Raw genomic sequence first — 22,374 nt, 5'->3', positions numbered from 1 at the left:
GGCAGCTCTGAATCAACTGTGCCTTAATTTCTTTGTCGACGTCAGCAAACTCACAATTCTTCGCTAGGATGCGTAGCCTAGTGCAATATGTGTCTACTTTTTCATCTGGCTGCTGCACTGCCTTTCTGAACACGTATATTTGATATTGCACATTCTTTTTAGGTTCGAAGTACGTGCTCAGCTTCCGCTTAACATCTGCAAATTTGTCCTCGTCTGCAGCTAACGTGTCATATATATCATGCACGCGCTCGCCTGCTAAGTGCAGTAGCAATCCTTTCTGTCTAGCATCGCCAGTAATGTTCATTGCAGTAATGTAATTGTCAAACCTTTGCAGCCATTTAGTCCAGCGTGGTCCCACGGTGGTTGGATCAGCCTCGATATCCAAGGCTGGCAGAGCGACTGTGTTAACGAGTGCCATTTTTAGATAGTCTTTTTCATTAGATACTCCAGTACGTTAGGTTAGCTTGCAAGTCGAGCTTGCTGGCTAGTAATTGTCCTCACGTCTTCCGAGTTACCCGTTTTTCCCGTTTTCCTTTCTTCTTCCTCTTTTTTTTTTTTTTTTTTAAACTTGAGTGCAGATGTTCTCTTCGTTTTTGTCCTCGTCGCCAATGTGATATTCTCGTTACATGAGTCAATGACCAGACCGAGTGTTAAGAAGGTGTCGTTGTTTTACTTATCCGTTGTACCCCAGACATACATCCACTTCCGCTACACACGCTCGAGGGCTCCGCCCACTGCACAACTTGCGCATGCCCGTAGGGGGTCATGCAGTACGCCACTGTTGTGACAAATGTTACATCCCATGAACATTACAAGGCCTAGGCTGCTGGGGGACGATACACTGAGCACATGTCCTCTACTCTCTTTTCTCACGCACCAAGCACCTATACTCTCATTTCTTTCCTCTGGCACCGAGCTCTTGTCCTCTAATCTCTTCTCTATTACTCGTCATGCAATTCTGTGCTACTACTGTAAAGCATGTTAACTGCTTTGTGTCCTTCTAAAGGCCTTGTGCGAATAGGAAGTTGGGTTGAATTATATCAATACACAAACATTCAGTGCTGGTACTGAGCCTTTAGGATGTATTGTAGCCTTACTAACTGTATGTAGACTAGAGCCCGACCGATATATCGGCCGGCCGATATTATCGGCCGATATTAGGCATTTTCAAAACTATCGGTATCGGCATTTATAATGGCCGATAAATGAATATTTCAAAAATAAAATAAAAACGAAACACCCTTCAACCATGTCATGAGTGTTGGCGTTGTATAGTTTAGTTTGTCCACCAGAGGGCACTCTACACCGTCCTTGTTGGCAACACTCCAGCCAGAGTCGGTATTCATGGTATTCATAATACCATGAATACCAGTCGGACGGGCAGAGAGAACCAGTTATCCGCGAGTAAGATCATCGGTGAAGTGTGTTCATGGTGAGTTGGTCACGAGACATACATTGCTTGAATAACAATTAAAAGAATATCCCCATCAGTTCTCATAACTCAAATAAGCATGACAAAATTCGTGACTATCATGTCCAGTTTTGCTGCTGTTAAATAAGCCGAGAGTGAAGCGGAATTAGCTAATTACGTTACGTTGTTACAGTGTAGTTGACTGACTGTCCTTTTAACTTTTGACAATGTGACTGAAGTATTTCTTTAATAGCGTGACAGTCAGTGCTTTAAGTGGGCCGGTACGCACCGGTACGGAGTACCGGCACTTCTCAATTTTAGCCTCTGGCGTACCGGGACTTTTTACGGCGTACCGGGACTTCTCATGAGCTCATAGTACCCTGTCCTGTTCTATTTCTCGCTTTGCGATTCGTGATACTCATATACTTACCGTAAATTCCGGACTATAAGCCGCTACTTTTGTCACTTAAGTGACAAAAGCAATTGCTTTGGACCCTGCGGCTCATACAACGGCGGATGGATTTCTACAGCTAACGGTCACCAGGGGCGCACTATCATGTCATAGACGATGACACGAGGATTAAGAACTGACTTTTCTGGTATAGTAGGCTGGTTATTTTGATATAGTAAACGGCCGTGTTACTGCACCTTTACTGCTGTGTTGGCTGTTTTCGAAAAAGATTTTGTAGCAGCCGGGTTACTGCACTTTTGCTGCCGTGTTACAGGCAAGCACTTTTACAAACAAATTAAATTTAGCCATTTAACGTTATTGCCTCGTCAAGCGTTGTAAGCTTTGTTTTTTGTTATACTGCACTACGGTACTATGACTGCAGGAAGTGCGCTAGGAGCGCACCGTTGTATTATGCACTGCACGAATGCTGTTTGTAATGTCAAAGATGTGAAAGTTTGATCGATTGATTGATTGAAAGATTTATTTCTCAAATGTTAATAAATGGGACGCTTTGCGTTTCCAAACAGTCATTTCTGTCCCGACAATCCCCTCCGTGGTAGAAGAAACCCTTACGGTAATTAAACATTAAAACACCAACGGTTTATAGTCGGGTGCGGCTTATATATGGCACAATCTGTAGTTTCCCCAAAATTTAGCTGGTGCGGCTTATATTCAGGTGCGCCTTATAGTCCGGAAAATACGGTACTTACTACATTACCCAGTGTGCACGGGTCACACCGCACTCCTGCCCCTCGCGAGAGGAGGTCTCGCGAATCGAGTGTGCCGGAAAGGAATGGGCCACCATTAGAACAGTTCAGTCCACAAAGTTATGTGATGTCATGGCTGGCGAAGGGGAGACGAAGCGCAGATGAGAGGGAATGTGAAGCTCCAAGCCGTTCGAGCAAAGATGACCCCAAGACCTGCTGGAGCCTTTTTTAAGTAGGTTGAAATATAATCACAATTGTCTTATATACTCATAGTCTACTTCTTTTGACACATCTGTACAATATAATGTCATCCAGAACAGCAACATTGCCATGAATTCTGCTTCAAAAAAGCTTAGTAGTTTTTAACATTTTTGTCTGGAAAAAAATTATATATATTGTTATGATAGAAACACAGGAGTATGCCATTTAATTGATTTACTTGTCAACTGCATAGCTTCTCCAATTTTCTCCATCTCTTATCCATGTCTGTCTTTGATGTGTGTGTCCACAGGGTATGTTCAGTACCTGTTGCCTTGTACGTCAACCTCCTTTCCAGGATTTGTTTGCATTTGTGTAAGTATATGAAGATCTTATTCATCAATAATATCAATGTTATGTTGTAATATATTTAGGTCTAAAATAATAGACAGTCATTGTCTACTGATTTGTTATGATGGAAACAAACACAGGAGTATGTCATTTAATCAATTTACTTGTCAACCGCATTGCTTCTCCAATTTTCTCCATGTCTGTTCTCCATCTCTTATCCAGGTGCCAGTTAGTTACCTTGTTCATCAGCCTGTATGTTACCTGAGAACAGCCTCCCTGAAGACCTTCTTTTGGGCCACATGCAAGTGAACAACATAATTTGTCTGGAGAGTTGAAAGTTCAATAAAACGATTTTCTTTTTAAAAATCAGCATTGTGTTCTAGTATTTGAATATATCACTTAATGATCTGCTGGAACCGACCGCCCACCGCCTAATTTACCTGGCAACAGTTGTATAAGGGGAGTACTGGCACTTATTTTTTTCCACTTAAAGCACTGGTGACAGTTATAGCAATGAGACGTATCATCTCTCCTTGGCCTGTTATATTGAAATGTATGTTTTACAATTTGCAGTATGACGTTATCCATTGCTAAATTATGGCTCATCACCACAAAGCTAGCTAATGCCACTATCAGTGGAAGACCGCTAACGTTAATGTTAATGAGCTTGGAAACCACAACGAACTTATTCTGCCTAAATAAAGTACTGTAATGATTACTGTGTTTATAACTAGCATATCTCTAGTTACAGTCCCTGCATTGTAAAATGTAAGTTAGACTTGCGAGGAGTGAACATTTAGACATAGAGAAAAAGTATCAAACGTAGCTTGTGCAAAAAGTTAGCTTTTCTTTTACACGTGTGTGAAATCCAATGACACCAAGTGTGCGTTGCAGACTGTCGTTCAGCCGCAGCATTAACGAGTCACATAATGGATTTAGATCGCTAAATAGTAGGTTTTAGAAGGCAGGCAGCAACTGATGATTGAAAATGGTTTGATGTAGCTTGATGGAAAGAATTTAAAAAGTGCAGGTAAAGGGATGCATTATCATATTATTTTAGTTAAAACTCATAAATAACTACAAATAACTAATGTTAGGGAAATCAGTTAATGTTTTGTTGCGCGTTTCTGAAAAAAATAAATATCGGCCGATATATCGGTTTTTAAAACCAACAAATATTTGTATCGGTATCGGCCTTCAAAATCCTTTATCGGTCGGGCTCTAATGTAGACCAGACCGGGAACCCCCACCCCATAGCAATGACATTCCTTCATGGCAGCAGCCATCCTCAGCAGGATGCAGCTTGACACAGGCACACACACAAAAACACCCACCCACCCACACACACACAAAATAAAAACACAAAAAACAGCACAAGGTGTTGACCTGACCTTCAAATTAATAAATAGTTTGTGATGTAAAAATAATAAACTACTATGCGGCTTAAAATACAAGATATTGTACTTCATTATGAATTGGAAAACAGTTTGTGTCCAGGGTGTGCACTGTCCTTCAAAATGTTCCTTGTTCTGCAGAGACATTTTGAGCTTGCAGTGTCCTCCAAAGAAAGCAAAGATTTTCCGGCTGATTAGTTTTGCGATGTAGTCTTAAAAAAGTGTAATCTCTGCAGGGACTTGGACATACTTAGACATGGAATTGAAGTCAAAACATCCACAAGCTGACCATTTCGATTAAACAAGAAGCTACTAAAGCCTAGACCACATGGCATGCACGAGCCAGTGACCCAGTGGGACATTTAAGAAAACACACGCCAAAAAAAACAAAAAACAAAACGAGGAACGTAAACAAATACTTCACATATTCCTCCACACAGACACAACTACCCTCCCGCTACAGTGATGCTCATAGTTTTTTCCTCGAAATGTGTTTTTTATCATTAAATCCAGATACTGTAAGGTGTGTGGCACAAACACATCCACACTATTTAAGGTAGGCATCTTGGAAGAAAACCGTAGGCTACGCCTCTCATCGTTGTCATAACAACAGTCATGTTTCAGCAGTCCCAAATACGAACAGCGGAACCGAACAAATAAAGGAGATGTTTTACGGCAACCTCTGGGTCTGGAAATTGAAGCCTATGCGGGGGTGCAAGAAACTGCAGTTCATCGAGTGGCTGCTTGAGGCTGCCTCCAAAACGGAGCAAATCCTCATAGACTCCCATGTTAAAATGCCCAACTTTACAGCTATATTAAACATGTTTACAGTCTGGTATAAAAAACGGTTTTAGTCTCAATGCCTTATTTCAATATTCATGACACTGTACGGGGGGTGAATTTTTTTCTAACGCGTTCGTTTATTTTTTTTTTTTATTTAGGTTTAAATTCTGCATAATAAGCTCTGAGTGATCATTCTTCTCTGTGTAAACTTATACGATTTAAAAATAAGCGACTTACCTTCGGCGTTTCTGGTTATCAGAATAACTGACAGCACCAAGAGTCGTCCACACCTCATGGAGAAATCACGGTTCAGGAAAAAGTTGCCCACGAAGGGCACACAAAAAAGACGCGGCTCCATCTCTACTCACGGCGACACGTGTCAGACCAAACCCACAGCACCTGGATGGCTTAAGCAAAGGTGTTGAAACGAAGGTATCATCCAGGAACTCTCAGTAACCCGCATGAAGCGTAAACATGTTTGGCTCCACACTCTTTAGTAACACAACTCCATAAATACCAAAAATGCCTAGTTGAAGACAACTAAACACGGACGTAATTGGGGGGGGGGGGGGGGGGGGGGGGACAGGGGACATGTACCCTGCACTTTTTCAAAAGGCCGTTTGGGTCCCCTGCACTTTTTACCGTCCAAAACAATGTTACGCTCATATAGTAAAAAGAGAAACGTCAAGCACTAGGACCAAGCGGAAAACGGCCGCTCAAGCTGAAGCCTGTTTCTCTTAGTTTAGACCCGCCCACAAGCTCCTCCATTGGCTCTGCCGTTTCTTGTGTGATTGGCCGTCCCCGCTGTCACTCCACTTTGCTTGCACACCGGTCTGCTCGTCTGCGGTCAGGAGTCCTTGTTAACGTGCTGCTGCAAGTTGGGCGTTTGTTCTGCCTGGGTCACGTCACCTAGAAGGATTGTAATATCAGAGGTTTCATTTGCATTAACGTTTGAATCGGGATGAATCAGGATGTCTAAAAAAAGAAAAGTGGACATAAGAGACTTCTTTAGAAGTCAAAGTGTAAATTACTCAAAGAAATGCGTCACAGCCAGCCCGCAACACCTTCACTGGGTGGTGCTATGTAATGAGGTCTGTTTTACATATATTCCATAAACAAGTGTAAAATTGGTGGTACTGAGTTGGAGTGAAGTTGAAACACAGAATTGGGTGATAATGTTTTGCTACATGCTTTACAACCAGTCAAACCAAAAAAGGGGACATTAAACTTAAAAGTAGCAACAGAAAACTAGAAGAACTACTAGAAAACACAGTGAACTGAAAGATTAGAGATTTATTAAAAATACTTGTGTCCTTGCAACTAAACATTTAGATTTGAAGACACAAATCCCAAAGTTCCCGGTGTAGAACAAAAATATGAAGATGCAAAAATAAACACAAATTTACAGGCCTAATTACCAGTAAATTTCAAATGATGAATTTAAAACGTGTGTCAGCTTAACTGTCTCAGCTTTTAAAAGAAGAGTCATCTAGACTTGGTCTGTAAGCACCACATCAAAGCTGAGGTCTTATCGTTATATCTTGTCTCTAACCCACCACTCAATACTCACGAATGCTCAAAAACATTTGTTGTGGCCATGTAGGTGACGTTCCAAATCAAGACTCAGAATCTGATGAATGTGATGCAGTACCTACTTATGAGACACGTCATAACGAGGAGAGAGTAATTAAAGGATTCAGAATTATGAAAAAATGTCAGCAGCTGTGGCTGGAGGCATTATGTTTTCAGGTTGTCTGTTTGTCACCTTCTTTTGAATCCAGTGTCCCAGGAACGCCTTGAGGGAATGAGAGTTCAAAGGTCACAGGTCAAAGTCACTTTGGTCTCACAAAAATGGGGTATAACTCAACAAATAATTAGCTGCAAAGACAACTATTCATTTTCTTCACGACATGTTTTACAAATTCAAGATTCAAGATACTTTATTAATCCTTTTTTTCCAATATGTTGTAACTTGTGCAGAGTAACAGGGGAAGAAAAGACTCCAAACACATCTAATCTTATCTGCGTTGCCAGTGGGCCGACACAAACATTATAGATATCTGATGTTCTGACACTCATGTTGCAACAGCAAACCTCCAACCAGAACATCCCATTGAATGATTTAGTCATTGCCATGACTTCCTGGCAATGAAAGAAGCGTAAAATATTTGCAAAGAGAGATGATTTGCATGCACAGAGAACAGTTAAATGACACAAGGTTTCAAACAGACTGGTGCCATTGTCCACACTAGAAGAACCAGTTTTTTAACATGTTGAGAACAGCTCTTATACAGTTTGTTGTTTGTCCCAGTCCATCATCTTCTGCCAATAATAACACAAGTTTTCGACTGTTTCTCCTTGTTATGTAAGACTCAGTTAGAAACTATCCAGACATGTGGCGGCAAAGTGTTTTTGCAGACGGAGCAGTGAACAACAAGGATTAAATCCAATTTTATTACATTTTGTTTTTCATGCCCAAGGGCGTTACTTCAAGTAAAGTCCTACAAAAAAAAAAAAAAAAAGTAGAAATATCTCCAGTTAAATTTAGCTTGAAGTACACATTCTACTGCAGAGTGCTGGGCTACAAAAACATACAAATTTTACAGTTATTGTCTTAACTTGTGAATTATTGATTCGTTTTATAAAATGTCATAATACATTTGGTGGGTAGGCGTCAGTGTGAATGGCTGCTCAAAGGGTGACTTGCGCCCTCTGCTGGCCTTCCTTGTTGCTGTCTTCCTGTCTTTGTTCCCTCACCTACTGCTGGTTGGAGCTGCTGGACGTTTGCATGTTCTCCTTGTGTCTGCGTGGGTTCTCTCTGGGTACTCCGGCTTCCTCCCACATGCTCATTAGGTTCATTGGTGATTCTAAATTGGCCATAGGTCTGAGTGTGAATGGTTGTCTATCTCTCTCTGTTAGCCCTGCAATAGACTGGTGACCTGTCCAGGGTGTACTCCACCTCTCGCCCGATGACATCAAGGGATAGGCTCCAGGCTCCAGCCCCCTATGATATGCTAGTGCTATTCCCTGTTGAGTCCGGAGTTACCTGTTATCATCACCCGGGATCTGTAGATTGACCTACGAACCTCTGTCCTGGATGATGTCATCTCTGATCTCTTCCTGTAATTTGCTACTGCTAGTTTTTTGCAACATGGCTGAATATTTTTCCAATTCTGAGGTTGTGGATGACGACTTTGTTTATGATGGACGTCCTTACTGTTTTGAGCCAGAGTATGAACGAGGAGCACATTGAAAGGAGGATGCGGAGGCAGAGAGAGGAACAGCTGGCCAAAGAGTAACAAACCGCTGCACGACCACGAATAGATAACAGGCAACTCTGGACTCAACAGAGAATAGCACTAGCGTGTTATAACAAAATATTGGTGAAATTAATGAGTTTCACGGTAGATACTGCGTTATTTAGAGGCTGCGTTTCTGTGCCCCATTCACTCCCACTATGTGGATATACGCGGCGCTCCACTGGATCTAAATATCGTCTGAACAATGGGTGAGTTAACGACTGTATTTTATGCCAGAAATAAGGTCCATGTTGTAAAAAACGGTAATTCCCCTCACTTAAGGCTCTTAAGTGAGGGAAAAAAAATAAACAAAAAAATGATCTGCATGCTTGAAAAAAATGGACAAAACATATAAAAATGCATAATTTATTTATTTATTTATTTTTTTCACATGTAATGAAATTCTCTGTGCACAGAGTCCAATGTGGTTCGGCAGGAGGTGTGAAACCAGGAACAAAGCTCCTCCGTGTTAGCATATGTTAAGTCAGAGGAGACGCAGAGCTGGTTAAAAGCAGAAGAGACCTGACAGGCAGTAAAAGAGTTAAAAGTCTGATGGTACTGAGCAGGAGTGCCAAGTTTAACCACAGTACAGGAGAAGGCACTTTTAAACTCTACAAGCATATGATCAGAAATCACACTGTCACAGATCTTTTTGTGAAGTTAGACACATAAAGACCGTGAGAGAGAACAAGGTCTAATGTGTGTCCTTGTTCTCGTGTGGGACCAGACACACACTGCACCAAATTAAAAGAGTCAATGTTTAAAAAATCCTTCACCAATGGCTTATCCAGACAACACACACGAGTATTAAATTCTCCAATAAAAAATGGCATGATCATAATTTCAGCCAAAAGATCAGAAAAGTCACACAGAGGAAATCCAGGCCACAGGAGTTGAAGAAATCCCTCAGGATAAATGTTTTGTTCGCCAGTGATCTGGCATCCACCAGGCCTACCTTGGCAGGAGCTGGAGCTCGTGGTTCGGGGAGCCCGGGGCAGCGTCTTCAGGAGCCAGTGATTCACCCCGCGATTGCTGTACAAAACACCTGCTTTAGCAGGGAGAGGGTGAGGTGATGTGCTGGAATAGTGGTGCTTGTTGGTGATATAGACATGAATGGGAAGAGGCTGTGGAGTAGTGAGATCACAGTGACAAGATTATTCGGGTTAACAAAAAGTCATCTAAATAAAGGCAAAACAGGCCTGCTGGAGGACACAATGGTGCAGATAGGGAGTGTACTGCACTAGTATGGCCTTGGGGGGGAGCTGGTGAGATCAGTGGGAACTGCTGACTTACACAAAGAGGAGGGTGAGGAAGAATAGCCAGGAAAGAACGGAGGACGAGTAGTTTGAACACCCTTCCGCGAGAGGGCATCAGCACTAATTGAAGGTCCTAGATTGTATTGAGTGGACAGGGGTAGGGGCGCTGAGAGGCCAGGTGATGGTAATGATGTTAATGGTCACAGAGGGAACGCTGGTATGATACGGCATGCTGTGTTAGTTGCAAGCGACTGGCTACTGGACTTGTTTAGATGGCCGTCAGGTGAAAACAGAGAGGGGTGGGCAGCCGTGGCCTACTGGTTAGCGCTTTGGGCTGCCGGTTCGAACCCCCGACCGGTAGAAAGCGGCTGAAGTGCCCTTGAGCAAGGCACCTAACCCCTCACTGCTCCCCGAGCGCCGCTGTAGCATGGCAGCTCACTGCTCCGGGTTAGTGTGTGCTTCACCTCACTGTGTGCTGTCCATTCACGGATGGGATAAATGCAGAGACCAAATTCCTTGTATACACAAGTATACTTGGCCGATAGACACTTAATCTTAAAAAGAGTTGAAATTGTGGATAAAGTTAATCTTGAGTTTGCCACACACTGACACCTGCAGCCAGGTGTGAAGATAAAGAAGGCAGCTGAAATGCTCTGAGCTGTGGCCCGACGTGGGGATAGGGCCGGAAATGAAAACAGATTTTCCGCAGTTGATGAGGAGATCAAACAAAAGTAAACTCCGAATACTGCCGATTGGTGTCACATGTGCCATTATGAACAATTATCTTTGTGATGGACGATGGAAGTGACATTAATAGACTGGGAAGTTTATCCAGGATATCAACAGTTGTGGCCGCGGGCATACAGTGGGTGTCATGTTGTCCAACTCTTCATTGACCAGTTGATTCTCAAACTTCAGATTCTACAGTTTTCAGCTGTCAAAGAGATTCCCGCAGTGAAAAAAAAAGAGAAGAAACAAATGATTTAAATCTTTGCATATTACAAAAAGACTATTTAAAAACAGCACTACACTGAAACAGAACACCAACAAAATGAACTATACTATTCAACTTTTCAGATCTTCGAAGAAAATCAAATACAACTAAAGCCACAACTGCAAAATATAACACGCCTAGACACATAATCTTTCCTTTACCTCTGCTGCTCTATCATCACACGGAGGAGATGTTGTAAAGGCATGGCTTTCTCCACATCTGCCCGCTTCTGCGCTACATAATGAAACACCAATAAATATACAACAAAATATTCACATAGCATGAGCAGTATGTATTTGTATACTACGTAGCACCGTATATTTAGCTTAAATCTATGGAGGGCGAGTGTAGTTGGTACCTTGATGTATTTACGAAGGTACCACACTGCAATGGCTACAATGTTCAGGGAAAGCAGAAGACCAAATAAGGTCCAGCCAGCAGCGTAGAGGCCTGAAGCAACACGAAAACACAAGAATAAAGAAAACATTCAGATGAAAATACTGAATCATCAATGTCACTAATTAAACCAGGTTCTCTGTAGGTTTTCTTTCTCAGTTCTCTTTGTTATAATTGTAGGCTACAGTTATTAACTGTACTTTGGGGACATTTTGGAGGTCTTTTCTATGTATTTAGTTTTAGATTACAAACTACATTTAGATGACTAATACTGCATTACATTTTGGGCATGTTAACTTTCCACTGTGTCTAAATTTGGGTTTCCCCAATTTCAGTTTCTGCTCATCCAAACTAAACAGGGTCAGCACAGTGTGGAAAAGTTTTTGCTTTTTCTGAATGAGACTCTGGATGCTGACGTCATCATTTTATCGTCATTTTATGTGTGTCTTTAGATACAATAGACAAGTCCAGCACATATTCAAAAAATATCAATAAGTATTTGACAATCTACACCTCCAAATCAAATCTTACCAAATTCCATATACACGTGGAGACCTCTGCGTTTCTTTCCATATGCGTTGACAGCTTCACACTCGTAGACGCCATTCAGATTAGAGGTCTTCCTCACAAACTGCAGAGTTGCACCCTGCACTTTAATATCAGACTCAGGCAAAGACTGGCCAGATCTGGAGGAGACAAATGAGGGTCAACATAAAATGTACATAGACAAAAAAAGAAATAAATAGAATTTCAATTATTAGCTCTTCATTGTTTGTTTTTCTTGTATTGTTATCTTCCTTATTGGTTAAAAGCACACTGAACACACATCTGTCAAGCTCGTGTAGGACCATGTCAAATTTAATTTCTTTAATCTACAATAACCAACTCTTTTGACACTGAGCTAACCAGCTGCTGGTTCTAACTAATGTAATACATTTTAATAGGTAGTATATTAAGTATTAAAACTGCTCAGTTTATCCTGCTCTGTTTTCTCTTTATGGTTTCTTACTTGCAATACTTAAGATTTGGAATATTTGAGTTAAGCAGTGGTGGAGTCTGGTGTAATCACGTGTTGGTGGCGAGTACAGTTAATGTTGTTGTGCCAACACAAACAACTTAACGGTGAGGAAATTATGCTATCGTTGATGAAAGAGGGTGTTGAGTTGATGTAGTTTCTGCACCATCAGCTGCCTTTGGATGGCAAATAATTTAAATTACTTTAGCTAAAGCCACAACTGTTTCACCATCATACAAAGCTTTGGAAGATGACAAAGCAGACAATGCTTCGAAATGAATAACGTCAATACCGTTTTTGATTTAGAGTCTTACCTGACACTTATATATAAACTACTGTACCTGCTCCAGGAAAATTTTGCCTCTGGGTTGGCTTCGGCCACACATTCATATGAGTTTTCAGAACGCTGAACTATTGTCACGTCCCTGGGTGCGACTGGAAATAAAAAACACAAGAAAAGAATGAGCCATGTTATTTCACGGAAACACTAATGATATCGAACTAAGGTTTAACGTGAATGACTGGATCCTATCCCCTCAGATAAACCAGTGAATACTGTCCTCATCTTATCGTGCTGCATCTTCTCTTGTGGCACATAATTTATGTGACCAAGCAATTTCTCTGGATCAGTAAAGTCTGTCTAAGTCAAATTTCAGCAAAACTGCCAACTGCACATTCATGCAGTGAACCTTTGGCTCTATCACATCCCAGAGTGTATTGCATTCAGAACAACTGAGTGGAGAAGAAACTGCAGTACATACAATTAACTCATTGTCATGTTTATGAAACAGATTTGAGACGTACTGCATCACCTGGTGAACTGTGATCCAGGAAGTACAAGTACGGTGGCCGAGAGAGCTCAACGCACTGCAACTTGAGAAGAAGCACAAACAAGAACAGAAGTGTTCCCAGGACCCTATGAACTAGACACACTTATTCAAAGCTTTATGACTTTTTGAGCTGTTGATGTTCACTACTGGTAAGTGAGCAGAAACACAAGTTGGTTTCTCATTATTATTATTATTATTATTATTATTTAACAACCCGAATCTTAATCAGCATTTTCTTATTGGCTGACAATTAAAATAATCTGACAAAATACAATACAGTCTATATGCCACTAATCCTTCATAGCATTATGGACAGTATTATCTAACTACTCTTGACCTCGACTCCTCTGTACTACTCTCGACTCTCGGTTTGAATGGAGACGTGTTAACAATAATAAAATGTAAATATGAAATGTAAATCATACAAGGAATTTGCTCTCTGCATCCAACCCATCCATTTGCGCACACAGAGCAAATGTGCAATTTTGGAGGAGAGGGCAGCCAAGGTGCCAATCTGGCAGGTTTTGTTGACTCATAGTTTGACTATCGAGAAAAAAAACATATCTTCATTTTTGTCTTTAGCAGTCAGATAAGAAAGCACCTTGGTCTGCCAGTCCCCTTGTCTTAAGGCTCATTTAGGGTACTGCAGGACATAGACACCATAACCTACGCACGTAGCCAACGCCATTTATACTAGTGAAATTTTGCCGAAGTCATATAAATGTTTGTATCATATATCTGTATGATGCACGTCAGGCTACGGCGTCAGGGTCTGCACAAAGGTCTGGGCTGTCATCGTAGCTATGGTGTCAAAGTGACGCAGATAGTCTACGGTGCATCCGGAAAGTATTCACAGCGCTTCACTTTTTCCACATTTTGTTATGTTACAGCCTTATTCCAAAATGGATAAAAAAAAAAAAAATTGTCAAAATTCTACACACAACACCATAATGACAATGTGATTTTTTTATTTATTTTTTTTTTTTCAGATTTTAGCAAATTTATTTAAAATAAAAACAAACTAAGAAATCACATGTATATAAGTATTCACAGCCTTTGTTCAGTACTTTGTTGATGTACCTTTAGCAGCAATCACAGCCTCAAGTCTTTTTGAATATGATCCCACAAGCTTGGCACACCTATCTTTGGGCAGTTTTGCCCATTCCTCTTTGCAGCACTTCTCAAGCTCCTTCAGGTTGGATGGAAAGCGTCGGTGCACAGCCATTTTCAGATTTTTCCAGAGATATTCAATTGGATTCAAGTCTTGGCTCTGTCTGGGCCACTCATGGAAAGTTATCCTGAAGCCACTCCTTTGATATCTTGGCTGTGTGCTTAGGGTCTGGAGCAGGTTTTCATCCAGTCTGTCTCTGTACATTTCTGCATTCATCTTTCCCTCTATCCCAACTAGTCTCCCAGTTCCTGCCACTGAAAAACATCCCCACAGCATCCCCACCTTTAAAGCAGCAGAAATCTTTCTGTACCCTTCTCCAGATTTATGTCTCAAGACAATGGGTCTCTGGGTCCCTACATGCCTTTATCTAGAAAAGCAATGTGGAGTAACACAATGAACAGACAAAGCTGTAACAATCCCACAGAGTAAAGAAATCCTCAGATATTCAAGCTTAAGCAATATTTGCACTCACACATCTTGTTTGATTTGTGTCTGTGTACCTTTTAACAATAAATTTAATTATTTAAACATCAGCAAAATCCATAAGAATTCAGTGTAAGGCAGTATTTGTATACTCACAGTAGACTTGTATAGTGAAATGCATGGTTATTGCTTCAGGCAGGGCATCTGCTCTGATGACACACTGAACTGACTGCTTGTTGATTTCTGTGGTAGGGACTCCAAACAGTGAGGTGGTTGTGGTAGTCGTACCATTGGCATGCTGGGTGGAGTTGGTTGTGACCCTCACTGCCAGGGTACCAGTGAGCCAGGTCACCTCAGCAGGAGGCTTGGAGCCGGCAGCCGTGCAGGTAGCAAGGGAAACTTCTTCATTACCCAAAGGTACATTATTACCCTTCAGGGTTGTGACTGGAGGCACTAGGATAGTCATCACACATGAAAACAGTCAATGTGAAAGCTAAAAGGTAAAAACAACACAACATTTTAACTGTAAAGTTTCATCATACCAAGCAGGTTCAGAGGTATCTCTGTCTTGTGATTTCCACTGGGGAACAAAGTGAAGATGCACGAGTAGCTGCCTTCATCCTTCAATTCAACACTGGACAACTGTAGAGATCCATTTTTGTCATTAAAATTCCCAATAAACTCAAATCGATTATCAGGTCCATTAACAAATTGGGGTCCATCTGTTTGGATGTTAAGGAAATTGTCATTATCAGGTTTTCCCCTGGTTCTCCTCTGCCATGAAATCTGAGTCAGGGTCTCTGAGGTGTCGATGAGTATGCAGGGTAAGATAGCAGTCCCTCCTTTCACCACGGTCGCGCTTCCACCGATCACCTGGAGGGCTGTAAAATGCATAATATTGTATTAGGCTTTCACATCACCTCTCACCACTTTAATGTGCGTGGCTACATTACAATAAAATTAGTAGAATGTATGTTTTCCGTATCCTGGGCAGGTTTTGCTCCGGCTTCTCCTACCTAAATATTAAATACCTGTAAATATTGTCCATATGCTGTAAAAAAAAAAAACAACCTGTACCATACTGCTTATACACCACACTATTTATGCCACGTGCACTTACTGCCTATTGCACTTCTGGTTAGATGCTAGACTGCATTTCATTGCTCTGTGCCTGTACATGTGTAATGACAATAAAGTTGAATCTAATCTAATCTAAGGCTTCCCACACAAGTATGTAGAAGGGCAAGGGACTGAGTCAAACCACCAAAGAAAAAGTTCCTGCAGGTGGAAACAAATTACTTCATTGTTTAAACTGGTCTTGTGCCAACTCACTGGAGGTGTATAAATAGCTAGACAGTGGTAGCTTTCAAAGTGCTGTGTGACTCAAACTAGGCTAGCTGGATGGGGTATTATGCTTGGACTGTTTCCTCAGGCAAAACAGCACTCATTCATTCATTCATCTTCTGTAGGAAGTAGGAGTTTTATGCCATTTTATGACCATTTTATGCACGGTCCGCTCAACGGTGATTGGACAAATTCATTCATTTATTCATTCATCTTCTGTAACCGCCTGTCCTGTGAAGGGTCGCAGTGGGGCTGGAGCCTATCCCAGCTGTCATCTGGTGAGAGGCGGGGTACACCCTGCACAGATTGCCAGTCTATCACAGGGCTAACACAGACAGACAGACAACCACTCACATGCACATCTACGGCCAATTTAGAATCACCAATGAACCTAATGAGCATAGTATAATAACGTCATAATAAACTCCAAATGTTTCTGTTTGTTTTAGTGCGAATAAGTACATTATGAAAACGTTTAGATTTAATGAACTATAGTTTTACAAAACATAACAAATACAAAATCTTAATTTCAGCACATTGCTGCCATCTGCTGCTCAGTTCTGGTTCTCAGTGTTGTGTCAACACGGCCCCTAGTGGAAAAAATAGGAATTGCGGTAACCTTTATTGAAAAATTGCACCTAATGTCTTATATGTCATTTTTGCAACTTGCAAATCCATCCCGCAGGGGCAGAGCCGATCCTCTGCTGGGGCCGGTTTTGGCCCGTAGGCCATATGTTTGACATCCCTGCTGTAAAGGTTAGATAACTAATTGACCACACCCACTTATTTAAATGAAGATCAAAAACGCTACTTGTTAATGAGGCATACTAGTTCTGCTGCAAGGCCAACGCAAAGGCAGGTATAAAAATAAAGAGTAAAATGAAATGATCAGGTTCTACTCATAGATATTATGTGGCCAATTTAGTTTGACATGCAATGATGTTTAAAAGTAACTGACGATTTTTTAGCCATACTTGGACAAGCAAACATTTCATCCTTACTGTGGAAGTATTGGCCTGAGACTCTTATGATTCATAGCTTCATATCTCTAACTAAAATCTGTATTTGGTCTGAGCCATGCACGCCTCTGTTACTCAGACTAAACAGATAAGACTAAACAGACTACTCGCAACAAAACAGGGTCACCAGCCCATCGCAGGGTTAACACAGAGACAGACAACCATTCACACTCACATACACACCTACGGCCAATTTAGAATCACCAATTAACCTATTGAGCATGTCTTTGGATGGTGGGAGGAAGCTGGAGTACCCGGACAGAACCCATGCAGACACAGTTTGAACATGCAAACTCCACACAGAAAGGCCCCAGTCGGCCCCAGTCTTCTTGCTGTGAGGCATCAGCGCTAACCACCACGCCACTGTAGGCAAAACTGCAGCTGCTCAAAATTTTACTTCAGGTTTAAAATGTCTAAAAACACCCCAAAGAATGAGAAGCGGTTTCCCAAATGCTCCTATGCACTCATGAGCAGGCACACATAATACGGCACAGAAAAAAGCAAACAGTGGCTATTTAAAGTCACATATAAACTATTACATAAAATATGTAGTGTCCATGCACGTGTGCCTTGACTGTTTTGTTTCCGGTCTCTGCATTCCTCTTTGCAGAGCATGGCTCGAAGTATCCCACACCATATTCGTGTGCACTGCACTGACACAGAAACTCGTTCACCCCAAGGACAAAACACCAAGGCAATGGCATAGCAATGTAATTTATGGAGTTCAGTGCAGTAAGAAGAATTGTAAACTGAAGTAAACAAAACAACTCCCTCACAAGAGACTCAATTCTTCAAACAAGCACTCATTATTTACTTACAACACTGTGAATATCTCTCCCCAAACCAAAGCGTGTGAACAGGGTGAAACCAGAAAGTTTCACATGGGACATATTTGGACTGTAGGAACTGTGAGTGAGAAGTTGATTGAGGTCTTTTGATGATTAGAACAAGAATGAGACAGAGCCCTAAAACATTCTATTGCATAAATCAATACACCAATCAGGCATAACATTATGACCACATTCCTAATATTGTGTAGGTCTCCTTTGTGCCTCCAAAATTGTTGTGACTCATCAGAGAATGGACATGGGCCTTCTGAGGGTGTCCTGAGGTGTCTGGTAACAGGTGGTTATGAGAACATTTTAAAATATTCTCTCCTTGTAGCTGCACGTTGATTAAACGATAAATACATTTAAAGCATTAACAAATGAAGGCTTTGAATATGAGTACACTGTGTGTGATAAATAATGTATCAGCTACAGTTAATAATTAATGGGGTCATGCTGATGATACATAGGAAGCTGCGTGGAGTTAAGTGTATCTCCTCATTCACTGGTGTCTTTGTTTCACTTTAATACCAGACATAACGGTGTATAAGGAAGTTTCCAGGGTCTGAGTTATAATCTGAGTTTTACACAGGTCTCGTGAATAACTAAAGTCAGGGCGGAGATCAATAAATCATAACGCACACGCACACCAAACAGCACTGTTCATGGTTCTGAAACAGCGATAGTGATCTGTAGGCTACCTGTTAAAATATTCTGCTGCGCCCAAAATAATGTCTGTGTTTATTTGCATACAGAGCGTGGAACCGATGTCAATTCCTGGCTTGAGATGTGGCGTGAACACAGGTACTTAAAGTTGGCCATTTGTGAATGGGTTTCTCATGTGGGATGTTAATGCAAGTTCTAAATACGACCTCTAACATCTGACCCTGACAGTTTACAAAGTACTGTCAGTCTTCCTTCAGCAAAGTGTTGCCACAAACTGATCATGCCCTATGCCTTACTTGCTGAAGTCAAGCAGCTTAAGTAAAGTTACAACTTACAAAGTACTGGTGGCACAGTTTTGGGAGGACTAATTTTCTACTTAAACAGTCAAAACAGAAATCATTGTATTTGGAGCTAAACATCTCAGAGATTCATTATCTAATCACTTAGTTTCTTTGAATGGCATTATCTTGGCCTCCAGTACTACCGTGAAAAACCTTGTTATATTTGATGAGGATATGTCCTTTAATTTGCACATAAAGCAAGTAACCAGGACTGTCTTCTTTCACCTGCGTAATATCGTTAAAATTAGGACCTGTCTCAGAGTGATGCTGAAAAACTAGTTCATGCATTTGTGTCTTCCAGGCTGGATTACTGTAAATCATTACTGTCTGGCTGTCCACATAGCTCTTTGAAAAGCCTCCAATTGATTGAAAATGCCGCAGCAAGAGCATTGACAGGAATTATCAAGAGAGATCATAGTACTCCAGTTTTAGCTTCTCTTCATTGGCTCTCTTTAAAATCTAGAAGAGAATTTAAAATCCTCCTCCTTACATACAAGGCCCTTAAAGGCCTAGCTCCATCGTATCTGTACCATATTATCCCAACAGATCACTTCGATCTTAAAGCGCTGGCCTACCTGTGGTTCCTAGAATTTCAAAAAGTAAAATGGGAGGTAGAGCCTTCAGCTATCTGGCTCCTCTCCTGTGCAACTAGCTCCCAATTTGGGTTCAGGAGGCAGACACTCTCTCTACTTTTAAGATCAGGCTTAAGACTTTCCTTTTTGATAAAGCTTATAGTTAGGGCTAAACTATCCCTGAGTTATGCTGCAATAGGCCTAGGCTGCTGGGGGACGATACACTGAGCACATGTCCTCTACTCTCTTCTCTCATGGACCAAGCTCCTATACTCTCATTTCTTTCCTCTGGCACCGAGCTCTTGTCCTCTAATCTCTTCTCTATTACTAGTCATGCAATTCTGTGCTACTACTGTAAAGCATGTTAACTGCTTTGTGTCCTTCTAAAGGCCTTGTGCGAATAGGAAGTTGGGGTGAATTATATCAATACACAAACATTCAGTGCTGGTACTGAGCCTTTAGGATGTATTGTAGCATTACTAACTGTATGTAGACCAGACCAGGAACCTCCACCCCATAGTAATGACATTCCTTGAGCAGCCATCCTCAGCTGGATGCAGCCTGACAAAGGCACACACACAAAAACACACACCCACACACACGCACACACCCACACCCACACCAAATAAAAACACAAAAAACAGCACAAGGTGTTGACCTGGCCTTCAGATTAAGAAATAGTTTGTGGTGTAAAAATAATAAACTACTATGCGGCTTAAAATACAAGATATTGTACTTCATTATGAATTGGAAAACAGTTTGTGTCCAGGGTGTGCACTGTCCTTCAAAATGTTCCTTGTTCTGCAGAGACATTTTGAGCTTGCAGTGTCCTCCAAAGAAAGCAAAGATTTTCCAGCTCATTAGTTTTGCGATGTAGTCTTAAAAAAAGTGTAATCTCTGCAGGGACTTGGACATAGACATGGAATTGAAGTCAAAACATCCACAAGCTGACCATCTGATTAAACAAGAAGCTATTAAAGCCTAGACCTCATCTAAGGCATGCACGAGCCAGTGACCCAGTGGGACATTTAAGAAAACACGCCAATAAAACCAAAACCTAGAAACGTAAACAAATACTTCACATATTCCTCCACACAGACACAACTACCCTCCCGCTACAGTGATGCTCATAGTTTTTTCCTCGAAATGTGTTTTTTTTTTAATCATTAAATCCAGATACTGTAAGGTGTGTGGCACAAACACATCCACACATCTTGTAGCTATTTAAGATAGGCATCTTGGAAGAAAACCGTAGGCTACGCCTCTCATCGTTTTAATAACAACAGTCACGTTTCAGCAGTCCCAAATACGAACAGCGGAACCGAACAAATAAAGGAGATGTTTTACGGCAACGTCTGGAAATTGACAACTGTACGGGGGTGAATTTGTTTTCTAACGCGTTCGTTTATTTTTTTTTTTTTATCAAGGTTTAAAATTCTGCATCATAAAGAGCGTACCCGCTCTGAGTAATATTTTTTCTCTGCCAGACGATGTCGCACCTGCGTAAACTTCTGCTTTTTAAAAATAAGCGACTTACCTTCGGCGTTTCTGGTTACAAGCATAACTGACAGCACCAACAGTAGTCCACATCTCATGGAGAAATCACGGTTCAGGAAAAAGTTGCCCACGAAGGGCACACAAAAAAGACGCGGCTCCATCTCTACTCACGGCGACACGTGTCAGACCAAACCCACAACACCTGGATGGCTTAAGCAAAGGTGTTGAAACGAACGTATCATCCAGGAACTCTCAGTAACCCGCATGAAGCGTAAACATGTTTGGCTCCACTCTTTAGTAACACAACTCCATAAATACCAAAAATGCCTAGTTGAAGACAACTGAACACGGACGTAACTGGCGGGGGGGGGGGGGGGGGGGGGGGACAGGGGACATGTACCCTGCACTTTTTCAAAAGGCCGTTTTGGTCCCCTGCACTTTTTACCGTCCAAAACAATGTTACGCTCATATAGTAAACAGAGAAACGTCAAGCACTAGGAGCTGAAGCCTGTTTCTCTTAGTTTAGACCCGCCCACAAGCTCCTCCATTGGCTCTGCCGTTTCTTGTGTGATTGGCCGTCCCCGCTGCCACTCCACTTTGCTTGCACACCGGTCTGCTCGTCTGCGGTCAGGAGTCCTTGTTAACGTGCTGCTGCAGGTTGGGCGTTTGTTCTGCCTGGGTCACGTCACCTAGAAGGATTGTAATATCAGAGGTTTCATTTACATTAACGTTTGAATCCGTGTCCATGTGTTTGGTAATTAGGCGCAGCCAGGATGTCTAAAAAAAGAAAAGTGGACATAAGAGACTTCTTTAGAAGTCAAAGTGTATACTCAAAGAAATACGTTACAGCCAGCCCGCAACACTTTGACTGGGCGGTGCTATAATGAGGTCTGTTTACCATATATTCCATAAATAAGTGTAAAATTGGTGGTACCGAGTTGGAGTGAAGTTGACTAACAAGGTGAAACACAGAATTGGGTGATAATGTTTTGCTACATGCTTTACAACCAGTCAAACAAAAAAAGGGAACATTAAACTTAAAAGTAGCAACAGAAAATGAGAAGAACTACTAGAAAACACAGTGAACTGAAAGATTAGAGTTTTATTAAAAATACTTGTGTGTCCCCCACCTCTGAAATCAAAATTTTGTCCTTGCAACTAAACATTTAGATTTGAAGACACAAATCCCAAAGTTCCCGGTGTAGAACAAAAATATGAAGATGCAAAAATAAACACAAATTTACAGGCCTAATTACCAGTAAATTTCAAATGATGAATTTAAAACATGTGTCAGCTTAACTGTCTCAGCTTTTAAAAGAAGAGTCATCTAGACTTGGTCTGTAGGCACCACATCAAAGCTGAGGTCTTATCGTTATATCTTGTCTCTAACTGACCACTTAATCCTCATCAAACGCTCAAAAACATTTGT

At 41.4% G+C, this 22,374-nt stretch overlaps 2 protein-coding genes across 4 annotated transcripts in view; both read right to left on the bottom strand.

Moving 5' to 3' along the window:
• The window catches only part of LOC311488113 (nectin-1-like), a 32,403-nt gene extending 26,617 nt beyond the window's left edge, over positions 1–5,786 (bottom strand). For all 3 annotated transcript variants that reach the window (XM_084544624.1, XM_084544623.1, XM_084544622.1), the window contains exon 1: positions 5,533–5,786. In XM_084544624.1, the coding sequence (XP_084400750.1) occupies positions 5,533–5,653 (121 nt within the window). In that variant the 5' untranslated portion in view covers positions 5,654–5,786. The remainder of the gene's footprint in view (positions 1–5,532) is intronic.
• A 5,974-nt stretch (positions 5,787–11,760) lies between these two features.
• On the bottom strand, positions 11,761–21,106 carry LOC311488716 (nectin-1-like; the record flags this gene model as incomplete). Its single annotated transcript, XM_084545567.1, has 5 exons — positions 11,761–11,926; positions 12,597–12,690; positions 14,836–15,132; positions 15,222–15,560; positions 20,986–21,106. The coding sequence occupies 5 exons, from the start codon at positions 21,104–21,106 to the stop codon at positions 11,761–11,763; spliced, it is 1,017 nt and encodes a 338-aa protein (XP_084401693.1).
• Positions 21,107–22,374: the final 1,268 nt, after the last annotated feature.

Source organism: Chelon labrosus (assembly GCF_963514085.1).
Source record: "Chelon labrosus genome assembly, chromosome: 5".
Classification (NCBI taxonomy): Eukaryota; Metazoa; Chordata; class Actinopteri; order Mugiliformes; family Mugilidae; genus Chelon; species Chelon labrosus.
Note: the sequence above shows the minus strand (reverse complement) of the source record. Positions and strands in the feature narration are given on the sequence as shown.